A 20707-nucleotide genomic window follows, 5' to 3' on the forward strand; every position below is an offset into this window, starting at 1 on the left:
AATGTTCGCAAGACTCCCAGCGCAATCTTGTGCTTGCTTGGAGAGAACTGCGCTGGGAACTCAATCTACGTTGTGCTTCGGGGGAAATACACTGAGATTAGACGCTGTGTGAACTCTGTGTGAACTTTGACATAAGCAGTGACATTTTCTGATGGCAATTCTCAGCCAGCGTATTTGAAGTAGCAATCAGGATGTACAGACTCCCCATTCACCAGACATCTTTTCATTATTTTAATATGGTTAAGTTTTGCAATTGTTGTGACGACCATGAATTTTGCCGTCCAGTAATTGACATATTTACCTGGAAAACTAAATTCAGTGGATCCTGTCATTTTAGTCCTTTGCTAGCCATTGTGCATGCTCACTTGAAAATGAGTCGTAATTAATAAACTTTGGGAGGGAAATTTGTCTGGAGTCGGGTTCTTTGCACTGAGAAACAGACATGTTTGAAAGGCGACCGATTTCTGTCCTCAAACGCCAACTTCATTACGCTGAACAATGATGCATACTACATGCAGTCAAAGCATCTTACAGAGTCACTGAAACCTTGCCACAAGGGGAGAACCAATTACCAGGTCCGATTTCCTAACTCCTTGCTACATCACAAATAATATTACCACCTAGGTTAGTGAAAAATGTCAGGACAATAGTGTGTAGCCCGCCTGAAATGCATGGTAATGAAACAGGAAAAAAATTATTATCTAGATATTGCAGAATTTCTTCAGAAATCTTGTAGACAGATCATAAATTGCTCATCTTGTGAGATATGAATATCACTTGTCATGCAAAAAATGTTAGACAACCAAGTTTAGGGCGAGCAAAAAAATATCTTAACCTGGTTGCTTGGGTGACAGGAAATATTATATAAAAAGATTATTTCAAGACTTTTCCAAAGTACAAGTGGGTCTGCATAATCAGTTCCTAACTTTACAAAGTTTTAAACCTGTCCACCCCCCATTGCCTGTAAACAGGTCCAAGATTACCATAGATAACAATGCGTTTTGGGTAAAACCATGGTGGTGAAAGGGTTTAAATATTACTGCAGAGTAAGTTTTATCGTAAGATTTAGAGGATAATCCCAAGTGCCAAGTTCTGGTCTATGATCCCTATTATGCTAATCATCAAACTATTCACCCCTTGAACTTGAAGTACAATCTGCCAGATTTTGAGACATACTGTGTTGCCAGCCTTGCCTCCATATTGCTGTACAGGGATGTGGATGCATGGGTGGCGGTTGAGAAGCAGATAGCCTGTTGCTTCCTTCATTGATCTTACATCTGTCAGTAGAAGAAAGATCAGCCTTGCCCTTTGATACGATGATAACCCACCATGCTGCATTTTGCCATGTATAATCTATACTAACCTCTGGACAAATAAAGACTAGAATGAACCTTTGATGTGTGAGATTTTAAAATATTGAAGCAGAAATATTTTATTGATATTTATGCATCGTTATGACATATTTTAGCCAGCTAGCCAGTATCGATCATGGATATATGAAAAACATTGTAAATTTTCTGTGATTAAAATGACATTATGCATGTCCATGTGTGTGGATACTGAAATTGAAGCCAAGTACCACGGTATGTGTAAAAAGCAGTCTATTCTACAACTGAAAAAAGTTAATTACAGAACTGGTATTAACATACGACCAATTATTTTTTTTATCCGGTAGCTGATAGAATTATTGCAAGCATGGGAACTGTGACATGATTTCTAGAACTTCACAGTCAGACAGGGATCGGTTGCCTGACATTTCATCAACACCCAGCAATCAGTTGGTGACTGGTTGACCTCTGGGTCATGGACTGGGTTGTCAATCAAAACAGGGAAGTAGGTCACTTTGCAATCAGGGAGCAGACTAGATGTAGCCATGCTTTATACTGTCATGTTGGGAGACACCATTGAAGAGATGGGTTAGTGGTTATTTTGAAAACTGGGGAACTTACAAGACAAATGACGTAGACATCTTTATTTTTGTGAAATTAGGGAATGAATTTTACTAAATGGTGTCAGAATGTCAAAGCCAACTTAGACTTTTTCACAGCATTGTAAATCTCTGCTTTGGTGTATATAACTCATTCAGAGATAGAGTTAGACAAGTTCGGTTCCCAGTGTCTTTGCATAGGTTTGGTAAGATACAGACATGGTGTGGGAAGCCCAGTACCATTTCTGTTGTCCACTGTGATTACATTATTCTGCTGGGAACATCAGCAATACTGATTTGGAACCCTGGTGGAAATCACTGGGGTACTGGCACATGTAAATATGGCATCCATTGTGTTACTAAGCAAATAAATGATTATTATTCTGCACAAAGGAGAACAGATAAAAGGACATGATCAGGTTATCCACAACTGAGTTGATTTTCAATGTTGCTACAGATCCATCATAATGTATGCAAAAATAAATATTTTTCCTACATTTTTTATGAAAATACCGGACAACAATGCCATGATTGAAATTACAATTTTATGGGGTATAACTGTTTTATCAATCAATAGATCTGAACACACTCTGCAGAGATCATCACAGGGACCACACATAAAGATAGACACTGAATTTCTGCCCTAGAAGCTAATGTCTTGCTCTCTACATGTTGTGAAAAACACATAATCGTGATCAGCGCTACAGTGTGGATTTTGTGAAAGAGGAATACCTGGATGCATGAAGGGCTAAATATTAAATGAGGGAAAAACTGATCTGGAAGAGAAGCAGAATAAAAGGGTTGTCCTTACTGAATTTGTTGAGTATGATGAAGTTAAAACGATGAAACTCATCGTTTTGTTTAACCAGGGTAAAGTTGCAATATCTAAAAATAGAACACTGAAATTTAGTGTAAATACGAGCCAAGTGGAAGGTAAATGAGTTCACTTAATTTTCACCGTTAGTCGATCAGAAATAAAATATGCTTATTGGTTCAGTTAAAGTGGAATCACCAGAGGTTAATTAATCGTGGTCACGATAAGCAAATGTGAAGATCCTATAAATTAGTGTATTTACATTTAATTAAATGAATCACTGGTTGGTTGAAATGCAGGAATATGATGTGACCCAATTCCAAGTATTAATGCATAGATTTTATGGCCTCTCATAAATCTGTCATTGGTCGCCGGATATATATTGTAGTGTGCAGTGTAGCTGATTCAGCAGAGTAGAAAAAGATGCATTTATAGGGAAATACCTGTTACGTCAGAAATTGATATACATGTTATATACATGTATGGACAGAATTTGTCATGTGTTCTTGATTTGTATGGAAGGTTATATCATAAGTAAAATGAAATAATAGCCGCGGTTTAGTTCACATTTTGATACATTCTTTTGCATATCTTGTACCACAGTGTATTTTATATGTATGTTGTCCGGTTATAAATATGTTTTTATTACGTACAGTTTTTCATCAACTTGATTGAATTTTGTAGAAAATCTCATTTTGCTCAATGACAGCTTAAAAATATGAGAAATTAGCATTGAGAACAGCTGCCGATAATCTGTGTAATTTAGATATTTTAAAAATTGAAACACGCATATTCAGATTGTCGGTTAACAGTTCACATATCAAAGCATATGAAACATATGAAAGATGTGTGCCTTGTAAATTCATTAAAAATTGAGCATGCTGTAAGTTAAATTCACCCCAGCAATTGCGAATTGTGATACCCTTGAAGAAAAAGGATGAGGCAAGGTTTAAACTGATCTTCCCACCACTTACCAACCCCCTCCCCCCCCCCCCCTTGTTTGTACCATGGGACATTTATCCTGGAGTTACAGCACTCACAGTCACAATGTTATGAGAATTCAAGAGAGACAGAGTTATCAGATAGCCAACTGCTTTAAAGAGGAATTTATCCTTCCAATATGATGTTCAGTTTTATTGAATGTCTCATATGTGCTCAGATGTCACCAAAAATGTGAGAAATTCATGGTCAAAACTGCTCACAATTTGGTGCCATTTGCTATTGCCAAAGTAAAACATCCATTTTCAGGCATGTGATGGGCATGAACAGATGTCACATCAAACAAACTTGACACTGTAGAGCGATGGATGACAAGTTTGTCAAACGTTGACTATTTTGGATCAACAGGAAATTGTGAACTGTAAACCCCTCGGATAAAAGGATCAGTAGCTGCATGTATTTGTTTCATTTCATTTTGTTGATTCAACGCTGAGTTTGGGAAAACAGCTCATGAGCTGACTGCCAAATTCACACAGACCTTCAATCTTATCAGATCATACAGTCAATTACACATGGAGAAACAACCAGTTATTTGATGTGGACGCTTGTCGCCATAGTAATGAGGGACATCATCCTATGTTAGCCTGATTTCTTGTTTTTTAGATTGCATGGTATTGGATAGTTTGCCCTCACTGTAAGAAAAGTCAACTAAAAATTCCCAATGCAGTTACCGTAGTGTCATGAAATAGAGTAAATTTGCGTTTATGTGTAACGGTACATTCAGGATACCATATTGCTGTGGACGTTTTCAGAGAAATCTGTTCCATTTGTTTGATGCACTAGGCTTCCAATAAATATTGATGATGACGCAGAAAATTTAATAATACAGGGTTTCAGGGAAGCTATGAAGATCCCATTTGTATCAGATCAGAAACACTAGAAAGTCAGTACAGCACCAACAAACATTCAGTCTTTACTCCTACCAGGGTTGTTGTGCACAATCAGTTTGTGACTCAAATGCTGCATGTATGTGCTGACTAGCTAACTCCATGCAACAGATATGTCAAGAGTTGTGATTTGTCATGTGAGCATCTTTTCCATATCCAGTATTTCCAATTTATGCTGACAGATAACATCAGCTGATCAGAGCGCTGGTTTTCAATACTTACACTTGACAGGCATCGTCTGATCCACGCGGCTTGCTTAATTAATGTCAGTATAGCATAGAGTGAGAGTCCCTGCCTGAAAAAATCAGCCATGGCTAGTGAAGTTTCTCGTCAGATGACCCACCAACTACATGTAATAGTAAGAAGAGAATAAGATATCAGGAAGCTTTGTTCTTCACTGATCATTTTAATTATATGTTTCTTGAAAAGCACAGAAAAAACAAAAAAAATGCATTCAAAAATATATGCCATGGTATATTTGTGTGTTGAGTACATATAGCTGACAATTGTAAACTCATTCTGCTTGTCATGTGTTGTTCCTATTTGTGAAATTCCCATGACGACAGACCTAGATGGACTGTATGCTATAATTGCACATATGGACTATTGATACACTAATGCCCTTGACAATGATGGCATATTACTTGGATGGCCATATTGATCAGGTGATCACAATTTCTTGGAAATGTGTCTAATAGATTTTCACCGAAGGCCATTCTGGTTACAGCTGTGATCTGTTTTTGGCAAGAGTCTTGTTGAACACCTGCCTGGCACTTGTACCTGCACATCTCTCCCTAAAAATATGCGAATGTCTCGGTTGAAAACAATTGGTGTTTGATAGATGATGGCAGTTTCATTAAGAACTGGACACACTTTTCAATTAAATTTCAAATTGCAGTCGTGACATGTAACTAGGGAGAAAACATTGTCCCACCTTTGTTGCATGGATGTTCAATTCATGCAAATACAGCCTACGATTCATTGTACATCTCAATTTTTGCCTTTCGCATTAAATTTCTTTTCAATTACGTGATAACAAATCTAAGTTTTTAAGGCCTTAAATATCAGTTTGTGTGAAAAGTGTGGCTATCTTGTTTGAATTTTCACTCCCTGTACTAACAGGAAACCAATTTTTGACACCTGCGAAGAAAAAGGAATATAAAAATCGATATTCACTCATGAAATATAGCAGTGTCAATACAGACGAATGAATTAGAAAACAGGTCATGGGTTGTGCGACAGAAGCAACAGGTGATAGGTTTTGCTTAAGCACTTCAGAGTATTCAAGTAGGTTGTGTGTACTCTCTCAGTTGTGCATGCGTCTGTCATTGAGGAAATCAGACACTGCACTGGGAACACCACACAAAACCAGCCCACACAGTACGATTTACTCAACAGCCACACCATGCAGATAGTTCACTGACCTTTCGGATATTTATTTTTTTCTCTGCTGGGAATATTGGGCAGTATTTCTCACAGTCGACGGGATCTCTTGTGTCGGCTGGTTAGCGTGAAGGAAAGTCAAAGCTGATGAAAATGAGTGATATCTGTGTGTTCACAAAAACACCATGATTTACTGTCCTTTATGCCCTGCACAGAAAAGACATAAATTTCATTTGCACTGTTGTCAGCAAAGTTGACATAACATGTGTTTGGTGTGCTGTTTTCACATGATTTACATTAGAAATATCCTGCTTCAGAAGGAACAGGCCCAATATTTGCAGTTGCCATGGCAACAATAAACGTGAATATTTTATCGCTGTTGCCGCAAAAACTCTGAATTATGAATATGGCTTCCTGTCTCTCCACTGGTTATGTTTACTCAGTTGTAACCTCCTTTAGGTATTGTTTTTCACTGATTTGTATAAAATAATATGGTGCAGAACCTGCTCGGCAACTGCTGAGATATTATGAATAGTCCCCTTCTGGACTTTCATGATTTCTTACTCAGTGGATCAGGTCTGTTCTCAGTGGTTATGTCTGTGTCATAATCTAATGCTTTCAATCATACATTTCTGATTGGGATTGAGGATGCATGGTTTGTGTGGGACCAGAGTCAGTGCAGGTTTTGAAACAACTCAAAATCAGTGTGCACACAATTTCTCAAACCTGGTCCACTTACAAAATGGGAGGTTAGGGGGTTTTAATTAATATTTGAGCTGTGCCATGAATCATGACATGATGACACGTTATTCTGGCCCTGGCCTTGGTTTGAAGAATGTCATGTTTTTTCCTACCATGAAAGTCATGGTTGTCAGAGTGTCTAGGGTTTGCAGTCTTTAGCAAGGACTGACATCAAACAGTCAAGTGTACTATAGACTCAGGACCAGTTCTGTTTTCCAAAAGTGAAGTTCAGTTACATGTAACCAAAATCATACTGTCTGATCAATTCGTGCATATGACTTAGACATGTGACCTTTGACACAGCTGATGACATGTATGACACTACGAACCATTCACCACCACGTTAGTTCAGACGAAGTTGACATGATGTCGTTCAACTGTCAGCCCAGAGCTGTCTCTGTCTGACATGCTGTGACCAACACACTGATTACAGCACATATTTGCATTTATTTGAATGTTTTGTGATACAATCCAATATAGTTGCCTGGCAGTTATTTTGTTACCGTTTGTCATGATTTTCCCACTGCTATTATTCTAAGAAGGTAGGGGTGTTTTCTTCGTAATGACTTTATGCATGTTCAGACAGTAAGAATGCCGGTAAATATACCTTGCCTATAAAAATGAAAGATGACAAAATAACATCCAAAGATAGTTACTTTGTCGGGATAGCTGTTTCCCATTCACCCTGTCTTCATGTGCTATCCATCTTACTGAAAGCAATTGGGATGAAGGAAAGTCTGGAAGTGTTAGGTGAAACAGAACTCAGAGAGGCACATCACATGTACACATTGTGTTCACTTTTGAAGAAATGCAGATGTTTCCAGTATTTCTGCAGGAAAAACTCTGTAGAGTGTTATGCTCAGTGACAAGGGGTCACTCATCCACCATCAGTTAGTTAGGTAGTCCTTTTGAAAACCTGTGTCTGAAGCAAATGAAACCACATCAGGTGTGGACTGGGGATTAGAATTTCGGAGATTGAATAGAAGCTCAGCAGTCATTGTGATTGAAAATCCTTGAACAGCCAGAGGGGAAGTTTGTTAATTTAAATTGTTCACAATATATGGTTTGTTTTGCTCAGTGCGGTGTTGGCCTTTTCTCAGTGTGGTAACTTTCCTTTATTGCATCAGCCATGGAAATGCAAATATTTGACAAGAACTCTTCCTTAGAAAGATTTAAATTCTGTGTGGTCACGTGTAGTTTTGCTGGAATTCTGTGCATCAACAGTATGTGTTGAAGTTTAAATTTCTTCAGATCACAAGTATTTTGAAGAAGAGAAAAAAAATTGTCCACTAAAGCCATTGCATGTATTTCTCTCCTGCACTGTACTTGAAAGATATCATTTATAGCTTTGGGAAAAATTACTGCGATCTTCTCGGCCCAAGTTGTTCAGTCTACATCGTAACATGACCTGAATCAGACCAAAAATTATGAGGTTAAAAACCCTGTGACCTGATCGTCCCAGTTTGTTGTTGACACAGATGAGACTTTCACTGTAACACCATTTGAATTTATGGTAGTGATGTATGACAAGGCTATTTCTATACACACTACCAAATACTAGCTTTTCATTTGACTTTTGTGTTTTGAACATTCCTTGACAATACTCTGTCAGGCCACTTCCCTCTTTTCAGTTACACCTTCATTGCAGAGATCAACAGTGTTACTCCGATATCACTCTTTTCAATTGTAGCATGACACTGGACACAGTGACTGATCAGGTCTTTCACAAATTTGGCAAACTAATTTCCTACAAGAAATTTCCTCATACAGGGAAACTTCCTTACTACCAGGGTCCCCTTCAATGATGAGTGTCCTCTCTTTTTAAAGAAAGCTACCAATATTCACCAATATTTGGTAGTGAAAGTGTTTCAGTTTTGTGGGACAAATGATGTTAAACTGGTTGTATTTCAAAACAACACATATTGGGAAAGGTCTGCAGTTATTATTTTGAAACTCCTTTTGAAAGCAAATATGGAGTCTTGCCTGTGTGTGAGGTATACAGTGACAGACTGGGAACTCTGCCGAATTGTAAAACAATACAGAGATGCCATAGCATTGTACGTAGTTGTACGTGTGACTAGCATGGTGGTAGAATTATCACTCTGCCCTAGTTTTCTGCTTGATCAGTGCCCTAGTTGCCCTCTGACTAAAATTCCATGACCTCTATAATATTACTAGCCAATCAAATCGTCCAGGAGACAAGTCTAGCCCATGTACATCTAGTCTCATAAGCAGTATAAGGGAACACTTGTGATATTTTTATTGCTTTGTCGTTTGCAAAAACTAGACTGTCCTGCAATGAAACACAATCTCAAGGACGGACATCAATTTTTACAGCTTATGCAGATCATGTATTTCTTTCTGTCATAATTGTATCATAAATGATCATAAATGGTTATAGGTATGTGATAAGATCAAATATTCATTGTCAACAATTAAGATAAAGCAAAAGTTGGCGACATTTTGACGCAACTGTTGTGCTAAAAAAAACTTTTGTGAGATTTTAAGTATAATAAATTGTTATTTGACAAAGCTCAGCTCCCACAATGAATGCATGTGTTACAGATGTTGTAGACCATAAATGGACAACCCTTTTTCCTCAACTCAATAGGATATCATAGTTGATAGCTCCATGACTAGTCTGTGCTGAGCAAGCACAGTGTGATAGTCAGAGCGGTTTGCATGATCCTCAAAACATGGTGAATATTCATGCAGCTGTGTGCTGAAGGGTTTGGGCCTATACTCTCTGAATTTTTGTGCCTGGGTTGGTGATATGAAGAGATTAAACATCACAAGCTACTTACGAAGTTTTAAGTTTTACAGATGATAATATAGTGCATTTGCTAAAAATTTACAACTCCATAAACTGTAACTTTTGACAATTTTGACATTCTGTCAATGTCAAGTAAATTTTATTCAGCTTGGAATATGTTGTTTCTTGTTTTCTACTACAAACCATATCAGAATACCTAGTCTTCAACTTGTCAACACAGTCTATGTGCGTGCGTGCATGCATGTGTGTGTGTGTGTCTCTGTGTGTGTGTGTGTGTGTGTGTGATATGTCCAATGATATTGTTGACAATTAAATATTAGTCTGCACTAGAAATACAGTAATTTGTCAACAATAACATTGGGTACTGCAGACCATGCACTGTGTTTGCAAGGGTAACTCTTTGTATGTAAACATACTGAGGATTAAAAAAGATAAAAATTAGTTGTTTTCTTGAACAAAAATGATAAAAACATAAAAAATTACAGCTATTGTTCCCTTCAATACTACCATGATTACATTTTGATGTACGTACGTAGGCAGAATTACAATGGCGTAACTTGGTTCACTCACAGTCTGTACCGGTAGTCTAGGCTTATTGCGAATTTCACTTTCATCGTAAGACAAGACGTTCACAAGTGTTAGGGATGTTGGACCTTTACCGTCTTATTCTTCAATGCTGCTAGCAGAATTTAGCTTTACAACGTTGCCGACAAAACTTTGCCCTGGTTACCAACAAATTAGACTGATTCATGTGTTTGTAAAATGACTTTGGCATGTCACTGTCCATTGAAACAAAAAACAAACAAACAAACAAACCATGTCAAAATAATGGTACTCCTCAAAGATATATCTGGTAGATGAATTTTGTCAAACATTGATGCAATGTCACGTTTTTTAGGCCTAAAAGAGTTTTCAGTAGGGCTTGTTGCAATAGGAAATACAATTTACCATATGGTAGAAAATTGTACCCTGGCCATCCACTAGTTCATTCACTGTCAATGCAGGCTTCATTGAAAAAACTCCAAATGAAAAAGAGCAACCATTTCAAAGGAATTTCCATTCTGTTTCAAATTCTACATGTGAAGGCCATCTGTACTGAAGCAATTCCCATAGAAACGGTTTGCTATGAATTTATGCACTACGACCTGCCAAGAAGCAGACTTCACATTAATGGCAATTGTGTTTTGTAACTAAATTTCATACAGCAGTAGGTACTCTGGAATAAAAATGTTGAACTCTAATTACTGCAACACTATTGAAACACAGACATTGAAGAAGTCGTGTTACAGTGGTGCAAACAAGTACATGTGGATGACTTTGTGCTCAGGAATACACACAGTTCTTGGTGGGTTTCTCTCCACATGGTTTTGTTTCCATTCAAATTCCAGGTTTCACCAAATAATTGAATTTTTGTGCATGGGCATACATATGTCAACTTACGGCTACTATTTTGATCATAGCTTTTGGTTTGTGATCATGTGATCACTGTCTGCCACAGTCTGGTCTGCATAGCTTGGTTAGGTTAGGAAAGCATAGTTTCCTCAACCTTTCAAGGGAGGGTCTCTGTCCGAAGAAACACCTTTGGCTCCCGAAGGTGACATGCATTATATGCTGGGGATTTTCATTGCCTTCCCCACAGTAAAAGTTCACTAAATGTCAAGAAAACTTATTAATTTATGTATTTTAATTGTTTAGAGAGCTAACAGCTATCGTTTATTATTACAGAAGATTTAATTGTACTTGGCTATTTTGTCAAATGAAAAGTCAACAAACTGTAAATAGTCTTTCAGTATAATGTTGAAATGATACAGAATACATGATTGAAAGTGTGGAAGGTGAAAAGGTGCCATGTTAGAAAGATTGATTACATCTCAGCGTAACTCAGTGAACCTTTGAAAGATTTATAACCTGAACTTGGTACTTTTGCATGATAAATTTTGCGTGCAGTTAAAAGTCCGACTTGCATCTTTGGAATAGCATGGCTTGTCAGCTGGACCCCTGTCACCGGGTGGTACGGTTTTTAGCGGAAGACCTTGACATTCAGGATTAATTCTTGCATTATCAGTCCAGTTTCTGTTTGAAGTGTGTACTTTTACAGAGTTGCTTGATCTTGTTCCGGAAGTACTATTTCGTTTCCCCAATTGGTCGATAAAAAAGATTTTCAAACTATCCGATAGTCTGATAAGGTATTTACTATTTGCATGCAGTGCAGCAGGCCAAGGTCACACAAGTTATGCAAACTGCTAGGGTTTATCAGGGTCATACTGCATAACAGTAGTAAACATTTACTTTGTCAAATGCCATATATCAGCAAAGATGACATCATTAGTTGCTCTGTGAGTAAAATACCTTGACAATTTAACCCCAAGCTGTGCAGTCCTCCTGCAGACTCCACCCTCCTTATCTGTAAACTGGCTGGCTATCTTGTTGGCGCTGATTCTCAACCAACACCCAGTTTGCCAATCTGATATTACCTATCTGGTCCAAAATATCACAGAGTAATATTGCATCACAGGAAAATCACATTTCTAATCCTGTTGAAGATGTGACAAAGAGAGGGGTGCCACAGCAAGGGATAATGAACTAGTAGTTCTGATAGACTAGTAGGGTGGAATGCACCTCGGGGACAGATATTCAGACTCAACATTTTACAATTCTTTTCTGATCTACCACTTATGGGGACTCATTTTAAAGCTTTTGGAGCAGAAAAATTGTCACCATCTTAGTTTTTCGAAAATAGCAAATTTTATTTTTTTCCATGGAGTTTAAAACAGGGATGGCCTGCATTATCAGTATGTGGAAATCTCTTCCACAAAAACAAGATATAAAACTGAATTTTCTCCTCAGATTTCAAAATAAGTCTACACAACCCGTAGACCAGCAAAGCAGTATCAGAATTCAATAGAGAGTTCTAACATTTGTCACTTAGCTGCATTCTGTCTGAAGTGTTGCAGATACCGAACAAGAAGTATCGGTTATCTGTGAGTTAGGTAGACTGGCCCTACTTTACTGTAGTAATGTTGAACACTCATGAAATGCTATAAGACTGTTCCCAATGACATGATATACCACCATCAGCTGCCGTTACGGGCAGAGTTGTGTCATTGAAGCTCAGTATACTAGTATCTTGACACACAATTGTGATATGATCCTCCAAATTAAGTCTTTTTGTCTGGTATCCTGGTTTTCAAAAGGTTTTCAGGTCAGTTCAATGTACTGTTGTGATGTGTCAGCGTACTCTGGCCCAAATGCAATTCATACTTTATCACAATTTCAGGTAGGAAATTTAGAAATTCATGGAAATTACTGATATGTTACTGTTTACCATATAATGGAGAGATCATAATTTGGTTCAAAAACTGACAGATGCATCGATTTCACAAGCAAAAATTATCATGGAAACAATGACACAAAGCACTCTGTATGTCAAAACATCTGTAAGATTTTCTAACAATGCAACAACACATGTAGATTTGTACATAGTTCTGTGTATGTACATTTCCAAGGTCAAATTTAAAGAACCTCAAGGTTACTTGCTTGAAGAGGTGCATAAGGGAATCACTGGTTCTGCTGGTTCCGCTGGTTCCTAAACTTTCCTATGAAGCGTCTGGCAGCTCCCTTGGAGTTGAGAAAATGCTGAATTTGTGGTAAACTTAATGCATTGCACAGCTAGTGTAAGCAAAAGACATGATAAGTTTATTGTTAAGGCCACTTCAAACATGGGTCCAACCAATCATACTCATTGTTTCATTTCATGCTTTCATTTTGCATCATCATATATACTACCATATTTCATCTCAATAATATTATCAAACCATCCACCAAATTTTTTTTATCGGGTAGACATGATTGTGAAGACAAATCTCTACATGTATAACCATTTCAAACTGTCCAATTTCTCTATGTGTAGCCGGCGTTTTCCATATTTCAGGATCTGAACAGCTATTCTTTGCAATTTGCTGGAAAGTTATGTCATATCTCTGTGCATTCTACCATGTAACTCTAAAGCACTGAATCACTCTACAGTGTTGTCTTATCAGTGATGATTTGGCTGGTGGCTATACCAAACTACAAAACACTGATAATATTTCCACCAGAAAAAATTGCATCTAAGGTTTTATTTATAAACATCTCATGAATAAAAGCAACTTCACATTGAAAATTTGACGTCACAAGTGTGTATTGAAGTGACTTGAATGGCTTCTGTCATATTGTGTATGTTTCTTCTGGTTATCATGTTGTAGAAGACTTGGATAAGGTTGTTGTGCGGTGTGTCTGTGAGATATAATCTTGTTGTGATATAGAGGAAATCAGTGAAGTAGAGCAACTGTGCAATGCTAGTGCAACGCAGAGACAACACATAAAGACGGACACGCCTCACAAATAGTTACATTTATTCATTTATACTCCGCAACGTTTTTTGACATACATACTCAATAACATTGACGCTGGTTTTGGCCGCATGGCTGAACACACCACATAGCATGAGACAGAATTCTGCATGCATGTTGTGTAGTAGATATGTTTGTTTAATTGTTATAAATATAATACAAGAGTAGGGCTTTTGACGTTTCCAGAATCCCATGTAGATAGACGCCGTTAAATAAATTAAGAATATCAAAATAAATTACCAAACAAAGACAGACAGATATTTATGCACAAAAGGTACATATTTTAACATTCACATAAAACATGAAAATATTATCTGACAGAAATTTTAGCTTTTAAGAGTGGATGTATAATTTTTATCATGCTGGAAATATGAAACATAATTTTTAGGTTTCAACATTATTTTCATAGCTTTAAATTATGAAGGATTTTTACAACAATATGAAACAGCATTATAAAACATACAGTGCAGTCAGATCATATTTCCTATTGAGGCATTAAATTTAAGGAGTGATATATATTTTCGTTTCATTTTGGTCATGTGATAATCATGGCCCTAGAAAAGAGTCCTGGTCACATGTTCTGTGAGTCTTGAAGCACTCAGCAGTTTCAAAATAACTACTTCACACCTGTTCCATTTACTGAATAGCTGCTGGGTGTAGTTCTTTATCTGGAATTAGGAGAATGAAAGATGAAAAGAAAAAAAAAAATTGAGAGCTTTGTCTCTGAAGACCCTCCCATCGGCCTACTGCTGCAGTTCAGGAGCTCACAGTATGGTTTGACAACCTGCCAGCAGGGCTTGTATTGTTATCATTTGGCAGAGTGCCAACCACAGACTATTCCATTACATTTATTTTGCAGGGGTGATCAAGGTGAACCTGTGCATGGCCTGTTTAGCGTTCATTATCACTTCCTCTACAAGACAACAGAAATTCTGCCTATACCAAGCGCTCTTGAAAGCAGGTGAATTGCATCAACACCCAGACTTGGGAAAGTGCTTCTGTCCGGCAACTATCGTGACACATGACATTGTAGAAATTCTCAGCCTTTTAATTTTAGTAACATGCAATGTGCACAATGGTATGATTGAGCTTTGGTGCGGTCTGGAATGTGACATCAAAATGTAGGTAGCAAGGGACTGAGTTATGTGTTTTATCGATCAAAATTCAATCGACCTCTGCACCCCATTACTAAGTATATCTGGCCTGTTCAAGTCAGGGATTTTCCAGTGATTCCCTAGGTCTCCCAATAATTGAGTTTTCCTGAATTACAAACAAGGTCAAAGAAAGGGCATATGGACCCCTTAGCTTGCAAGAAAAAAGATACATCATGCCAATGTATTGCTGTACTGTAGTATTTGCATAATATGGCAGTACATATACGTGTGACATGCTGGTCAAATTAATTAAAGTGTCATTTTGTTGTTCATTTTCTGTAACCCCTTTGATTTGAAGGTCTGGTGTTTTTCACATAAAGGTGACCTAATGTGAATTGGTATGCCTTTAAAAATGCCTTGACTGTTGTGGATCCCATTGGTAATATTTCAACATTGGTCCTTGATTTGGATGTAACCTTGTTTGATATATGCAAAAAAATGAATGAACTTTGTCCCAGCTGATCATCAAATGATAAAAGAATCAATTCCTGGAATGACTGTTCTTTGAGTATAGTTAATGTTTTGCAAGAATAAAGAAATGACGTCTCATTTTATTCAAGAAAAAGGAGACTGTACCAAACTTTAGAGCTATGAATCATGGGAAGGTAGTGGGCACAAGTCAGTGCTTTTTGACAAGGTTAATGAGGATAGAGATAATGGTCTGGCAACCATGGTAACATTTCTGTTGTTCCCTAATAAAACTGAGCTGATGTTATCTGAGGGTAACTCTGATAACATGACTTTGTAACCACAGTACGATGTACCAGCATATACAGCCTCAATTAAAAAATGTGATAAAAATTTAAAAGGGGATCACAACACAGAATGTGTTGAAACCTCAGTGAAAATTTAGTTGTTCTTCATAGAGTGAATAAATTCAGTATTTTAACTGTGGACACTAAAGTGTATCATTGATGTTAAATGTTTCATCAAAAATATCGATACCGGTATAGAACTTGACCAATAAATTCATTATTGGATTCGAACTCACAACATACGGCACCCATTCACCCGGTTCAAACATCTCAGTACAAACTACTAATCCTCATCTTCCATTAATTAAAAAGAAGAATGGTTCAACATCCAAGCTAAGTTGTTACAATTTTCTGACTGCCACCCCTCTACACGCTGTAGAGTTCATGAAGCACTTGCACATACACACACAATCTTACATTGCCATCAAAAATTTGAAAGATGTTTAAAAAAAAATACAGAAAGTTGATGGATCATAAAAAATGATAGTTATCCAGTAAACATGGGTAACAGTGACCTACACAGTGGTTATGACAGAAATTTTCACTTTGTTTGTTGCCAGCAAATGTGTCCATTTATTGTAGGAATCCTGTCACTATTCTCAAATCCATGTTTGGCACAGATGCATTTCCACTGTATGTACTACATACTGTTGTTGAGAGAAGAAAAAACAGTGTTGAAACCCAGGTATCTGAGTCTGTGTATTAATTGCATCAGAGCAATTCAACTGAAATTAAAAAAAAATTCTCCTTTTGTATAATGTACTTATTGAGGCAGGTGTGTAAATTGTGTGACTTGTTGTCGCTAGAGAGTGTATTCAACGGTAACATGATGCCAAACTGGTTAAAATAAAACAACTCTCTAGGGAAAAATCGAAATATTTCATGGAAAATTGAATTAATCATTGTGAAGGAGCATACATGAAATGTACTCTGCATCATGTATTCTTTCAATATTTACTTGTTCAACGGGTTTAGGATATCACGGAATTTCTGGTGCACTCTAATGTTTATCTGGTTGTCATGGAGACATGTTACACTCCCCAAGGCAACTTGTTGAAACTGCAGTGAGGTCAACGAACCACAGCATTGCAAGAGGAGATGACATTGCGACGGGGTCTCATTTTTTAAATTGAAAACATACAGAATGAAAGACAATGTCATGGTGTTTATGCTGACATCCTTCCCCTCCTCCACCCTCTCCCCCCATCTCCCCCTCTCCCAACAAGCTCTTTATATCAAACCTGGATTCCTCATACATTGTGTAGTTATAAGTATAGCAGTTTTGATGCATGAGTAGACAGTCTTGATGACTCAAACCTCCCTCTCCTATATGAAAGAATTACGCAGTTTCATCTCGTAATTCTCTGTCGTTGATCTTGATGACAGTTGCACCCCAAGCAACACTGGTATGACAGTTGTACAGGCAAGTTTTCTTTCAACCGAAGATCATTTTGCCATTTGTATATACTTAGTTTTAAATAGGTCTTGTTCAAAGTATTTTTCAGAAATCGCTTATTGACCCAAATGATTATAAGCTTTTAGGGTGCACAATGATTCACCCCAGGGCAGGGGTCTCCCGGGAAACAACAGTGAAAATGAAAGTGAACAACAGTATTTCAGTCACAATTTTTCTGAAAATTTGGGAAAAGCCATTTATTTTTTTATTGTTGTATGGTTCCCAGTGTTTGCATCAGATTTATAGGCTGCACTGATAGAGGGCACTGTTTAACCTTGCCACGGTAAGTCTGAGGTCGTGTTGACCTTGTGGAGACATGTTGTGATGGCAATCCTCCGTGTCATCATAGTGTCAATCCAACAAGTACAGACAAGTAAATGTTACTGCCCTTGCAACAGAATGGTAATTCATGTATGCTGTCATGGCTCAACCATTAGCCCTTAAATGAAATATTTACATGTTCAGTTTATTGTGGGTATATACACTGTTATTGTGCATTGACATTTATTGAGAGAAAAGCAGTATACTTTTTGTCTGGTATGAGTCTGGACTATAAGTATGAAGTGTTGAAATATGTGATTTGCTGTCTAAAAATAACACCATGGGTTAAGTTGTTCACCATCTGTGTGTAATTTTGACTGTAAGATGAGTTGAACATTGAGGTTGAGAGGCAGCTCATAAAATCTCAGTTTGGCCAAAGAGGGCGCTGTTTACCCTTCCCGCAGTTCTACATATGTGGTTTTCATATTTACTGTAATTGACTGAGGCTCCGATAAACCTGTCAGTGACTCATCCTATAATTTATGTGTTCTAAAATGGTCAAGTTAATTACATTATAAGTCAATTACTCTGTTTGACCATTGCACTCTTAAGGGACAGACAGACAGCGATAGTCAATATCTTACGTGATGACCTCTTTGTAGAAAAATTGTGATTTCAAGAAGATCAGTCTTCTCTATAGGGACAGGTGGACAGCATAACTTCTTAACATGATAGTAAACACTGTAATGACTGTTGATTGGCTATGAGAGAGTTTCATTTAATATGAGTTTCCACAAAGTACGGCACCACCACGTCTGTTCCTGCGACAGCATTATGGAAAGCATAAATACTGGCAAACGTTGCTTTTAGGGCAAGAAACATCTGTTTCATGACAATGTTCTTCATTTGACCATTTTAAATGTCAAATTTTGTTCTTCATGGTTGTCAATTTTACATGAGCAGCTGTTTTGATGTAGTGGCTGCTTTGCCGGTTCCTGTTTGAAAAATCTGAACTGTAGAAAAGAAGTAAGCTGTGGTGAATGAAACAATAACAGATTATTATGTCCTTGCAAACAAGATGGTTTGTAAGATATTATTTATAAAAATAAGCAGATGTTAGTCTTTGAATTAACATTTTCTGCTTAGTCACTGGCTTTAATGTCAATCATCTCAATTTCTACATATTACTTAGTTACATAATGTCTAGTTACATAATGGCAATATTTCATATCAAACATTTTAATGAATTGAAATCGCTGTGTTGGTTGTGCAAGTTAATCCATCTTAATTTCATACTCCTATTGTGTAAATGTGTCGGTACCAGCTTTAATACATCTATGTCAGGGCTAAACCATGGCATTTGTGGGAATAGGATATAAACAGTTTACAAGTTTACAGTTTACAAGGCATGGTTGTTCACATGGCAACATCCATGCTGTGCAGTTTGGACAGTGTTTGATTCAAGTCTGTGGCTGGTTTCTGCAATGAGCAAGGTCTTTGTTGGGATCAGAATGGTGAATATGAAATGCAAATTTTTAATGAGAACCATGTCATGATGTACAACAATTATGTCATATTTTTATTGTGATATTCTAAAATTAGACATGATATGAAGATTAATTCAATGACATACATACCATTCAAAGAAAACGTGAAATAATTTGATCTGGAAGTTTGTTTATTTTGGGATCACTTTCAATTAAGTTTGATATAGAAGATATCACCATCCCTACCCCATCACACCCTGCACACTGCCCGCCCTGTGTTTGAAGATCACCTGACTCATTCGTGACAGGGACTTTGAATTTGCCAATGAGTGAAAACTTTCATGCAATGTAACATTCTTCCAATTTCCACTCCCAATATTGAGACAAATCCTGGCAATCTTCCCATAGACCCTTTGAAACAGTCCAAAAATGAATTCAAAGTCTGGAGGCACATGCAAGAGGCACTGTACCTTTGGTGCCTGGAAGTGGTCAATGTGTACAGAATAAGAATTTCGTTCCCATTCGGTAATCTCATTGATGTTTCTTGACGTGACGGTAGATGTATATAAGAAGTGCCATTCTCATAAACTGTTATCAGATTTACCTATACCGGAATATTTCCATTATGGACTTTCTCCTCTTGCATTTGCAGGGAATAGATGAATATGATCAGCTGTTAAAGGTGAAGAAAGATGGAGAAGAAGAGATGGAAGTAAATCCTCAAATGTACTGTCATTTGGGTCATCTTCATCTTTTACTTGAAGACTATGCAAAGGGTAGGTCATCGTAATTTCAAAACTTCTGAAGTTTTAGTCCAATAGTCTGCATTCATACACATACAATACTCAAAATACTTCAACATGTTTACATCCCAGAAATTTCTTTGCATCAGCCCCATATCAATATTGCCTGAGAAATAGTTGCCTTTTCATACATACACATCATAAATACATGAGAAAAAAAGATGGACGTGAGCATCTTCAGGACAGATGCCTATAAGGATATTACACTCCCCTTCAGCAACAGATGATGTTTAAGGAAATTACTCCGTGCTATCCTCTGGTATTGAAAAGCTTTAGGATCAAGATGTTGATGTTGATTCACTGTAGTGAATAGAGAACCATCGTAATTGCAGTTACCACACACAGAGGCTGTACCAGTGAACACACAGACATGTACGATGATTGCTTGATTCTGTGTCGTGCTGGTTGTTGCAGCACTGTAATAAACGCCCTGCACCAGTGCCTTGAAACTACTTACAATGGTGTCTCTAACTGTAAGGTCTAGAAATGAGGTTTCTCTGGAAAGAATTTAGAAGAAGTGTGTTATGATGCACTAGAAACATAATTCCTTAGTGTAAGGGGAAGGGGTAAGACTCCAGTTTGTTTTGCATGTGTCAAAATTGCAATAAGGATTCTGCTGTTGTGTCTCAACAAACAAAATAACACACTGTGTAACAACAGATGAGAAAAAATGACAATACAGACATGGGACACATGTTTGTGTGAAATTTTAAACGTGAACTCAACTAAATATGGTTATTCAGCTCTGACACAGCACTATACTCAATATCCATCGAGAAAAATGATATGCAAATTGCGAAAACTCTTCAAAAAACTAAAAAACATAATTTGAACTCTGATAGAAGAATACAGACTACTTGGAACATTGAAAAAGTG

General features: G+C 37.3%; 1 protein-coding gene across 2 annotated transcripts in view; it reads left to right on the forward strand.

The window, feature by feature from the left end:
- Positions 1-20707, forward strand: part of LOC139119432 (lysine-specific demethylase 6A-like) — a 112421-nt gene that overhangs the window by 24725 nt on the left and 66989 nt on the right. For both annotated transcript variants that reach the window (XM_070683243.1, XM_070683244.1), the window contains exon 3: positions 19681-19804. In XM_070683243.1, coding sequence (XP_070539344.1) covers positions 19681-19804 — 124 coding nt within the window. The remainder of the gene's footprint in view (positions 1-19680; positions 19805-20707) is intronic.

The sequence above is a fragment of the Ptychodera flava genome, chromosome 19, assembly GCF_041260155.1.
Source record: "Ptychodera flava strain L36383 chromosome 19, AS_Pfla_20210202, whole genome shotgun sequence".
Taxonomy (NCBI): domain Eukaryota; kingdom Metazoa; phylum Hemichordata; class Enteropneusta; family Ptychoderidae; genus Ptychodera; species Ptychodera flava.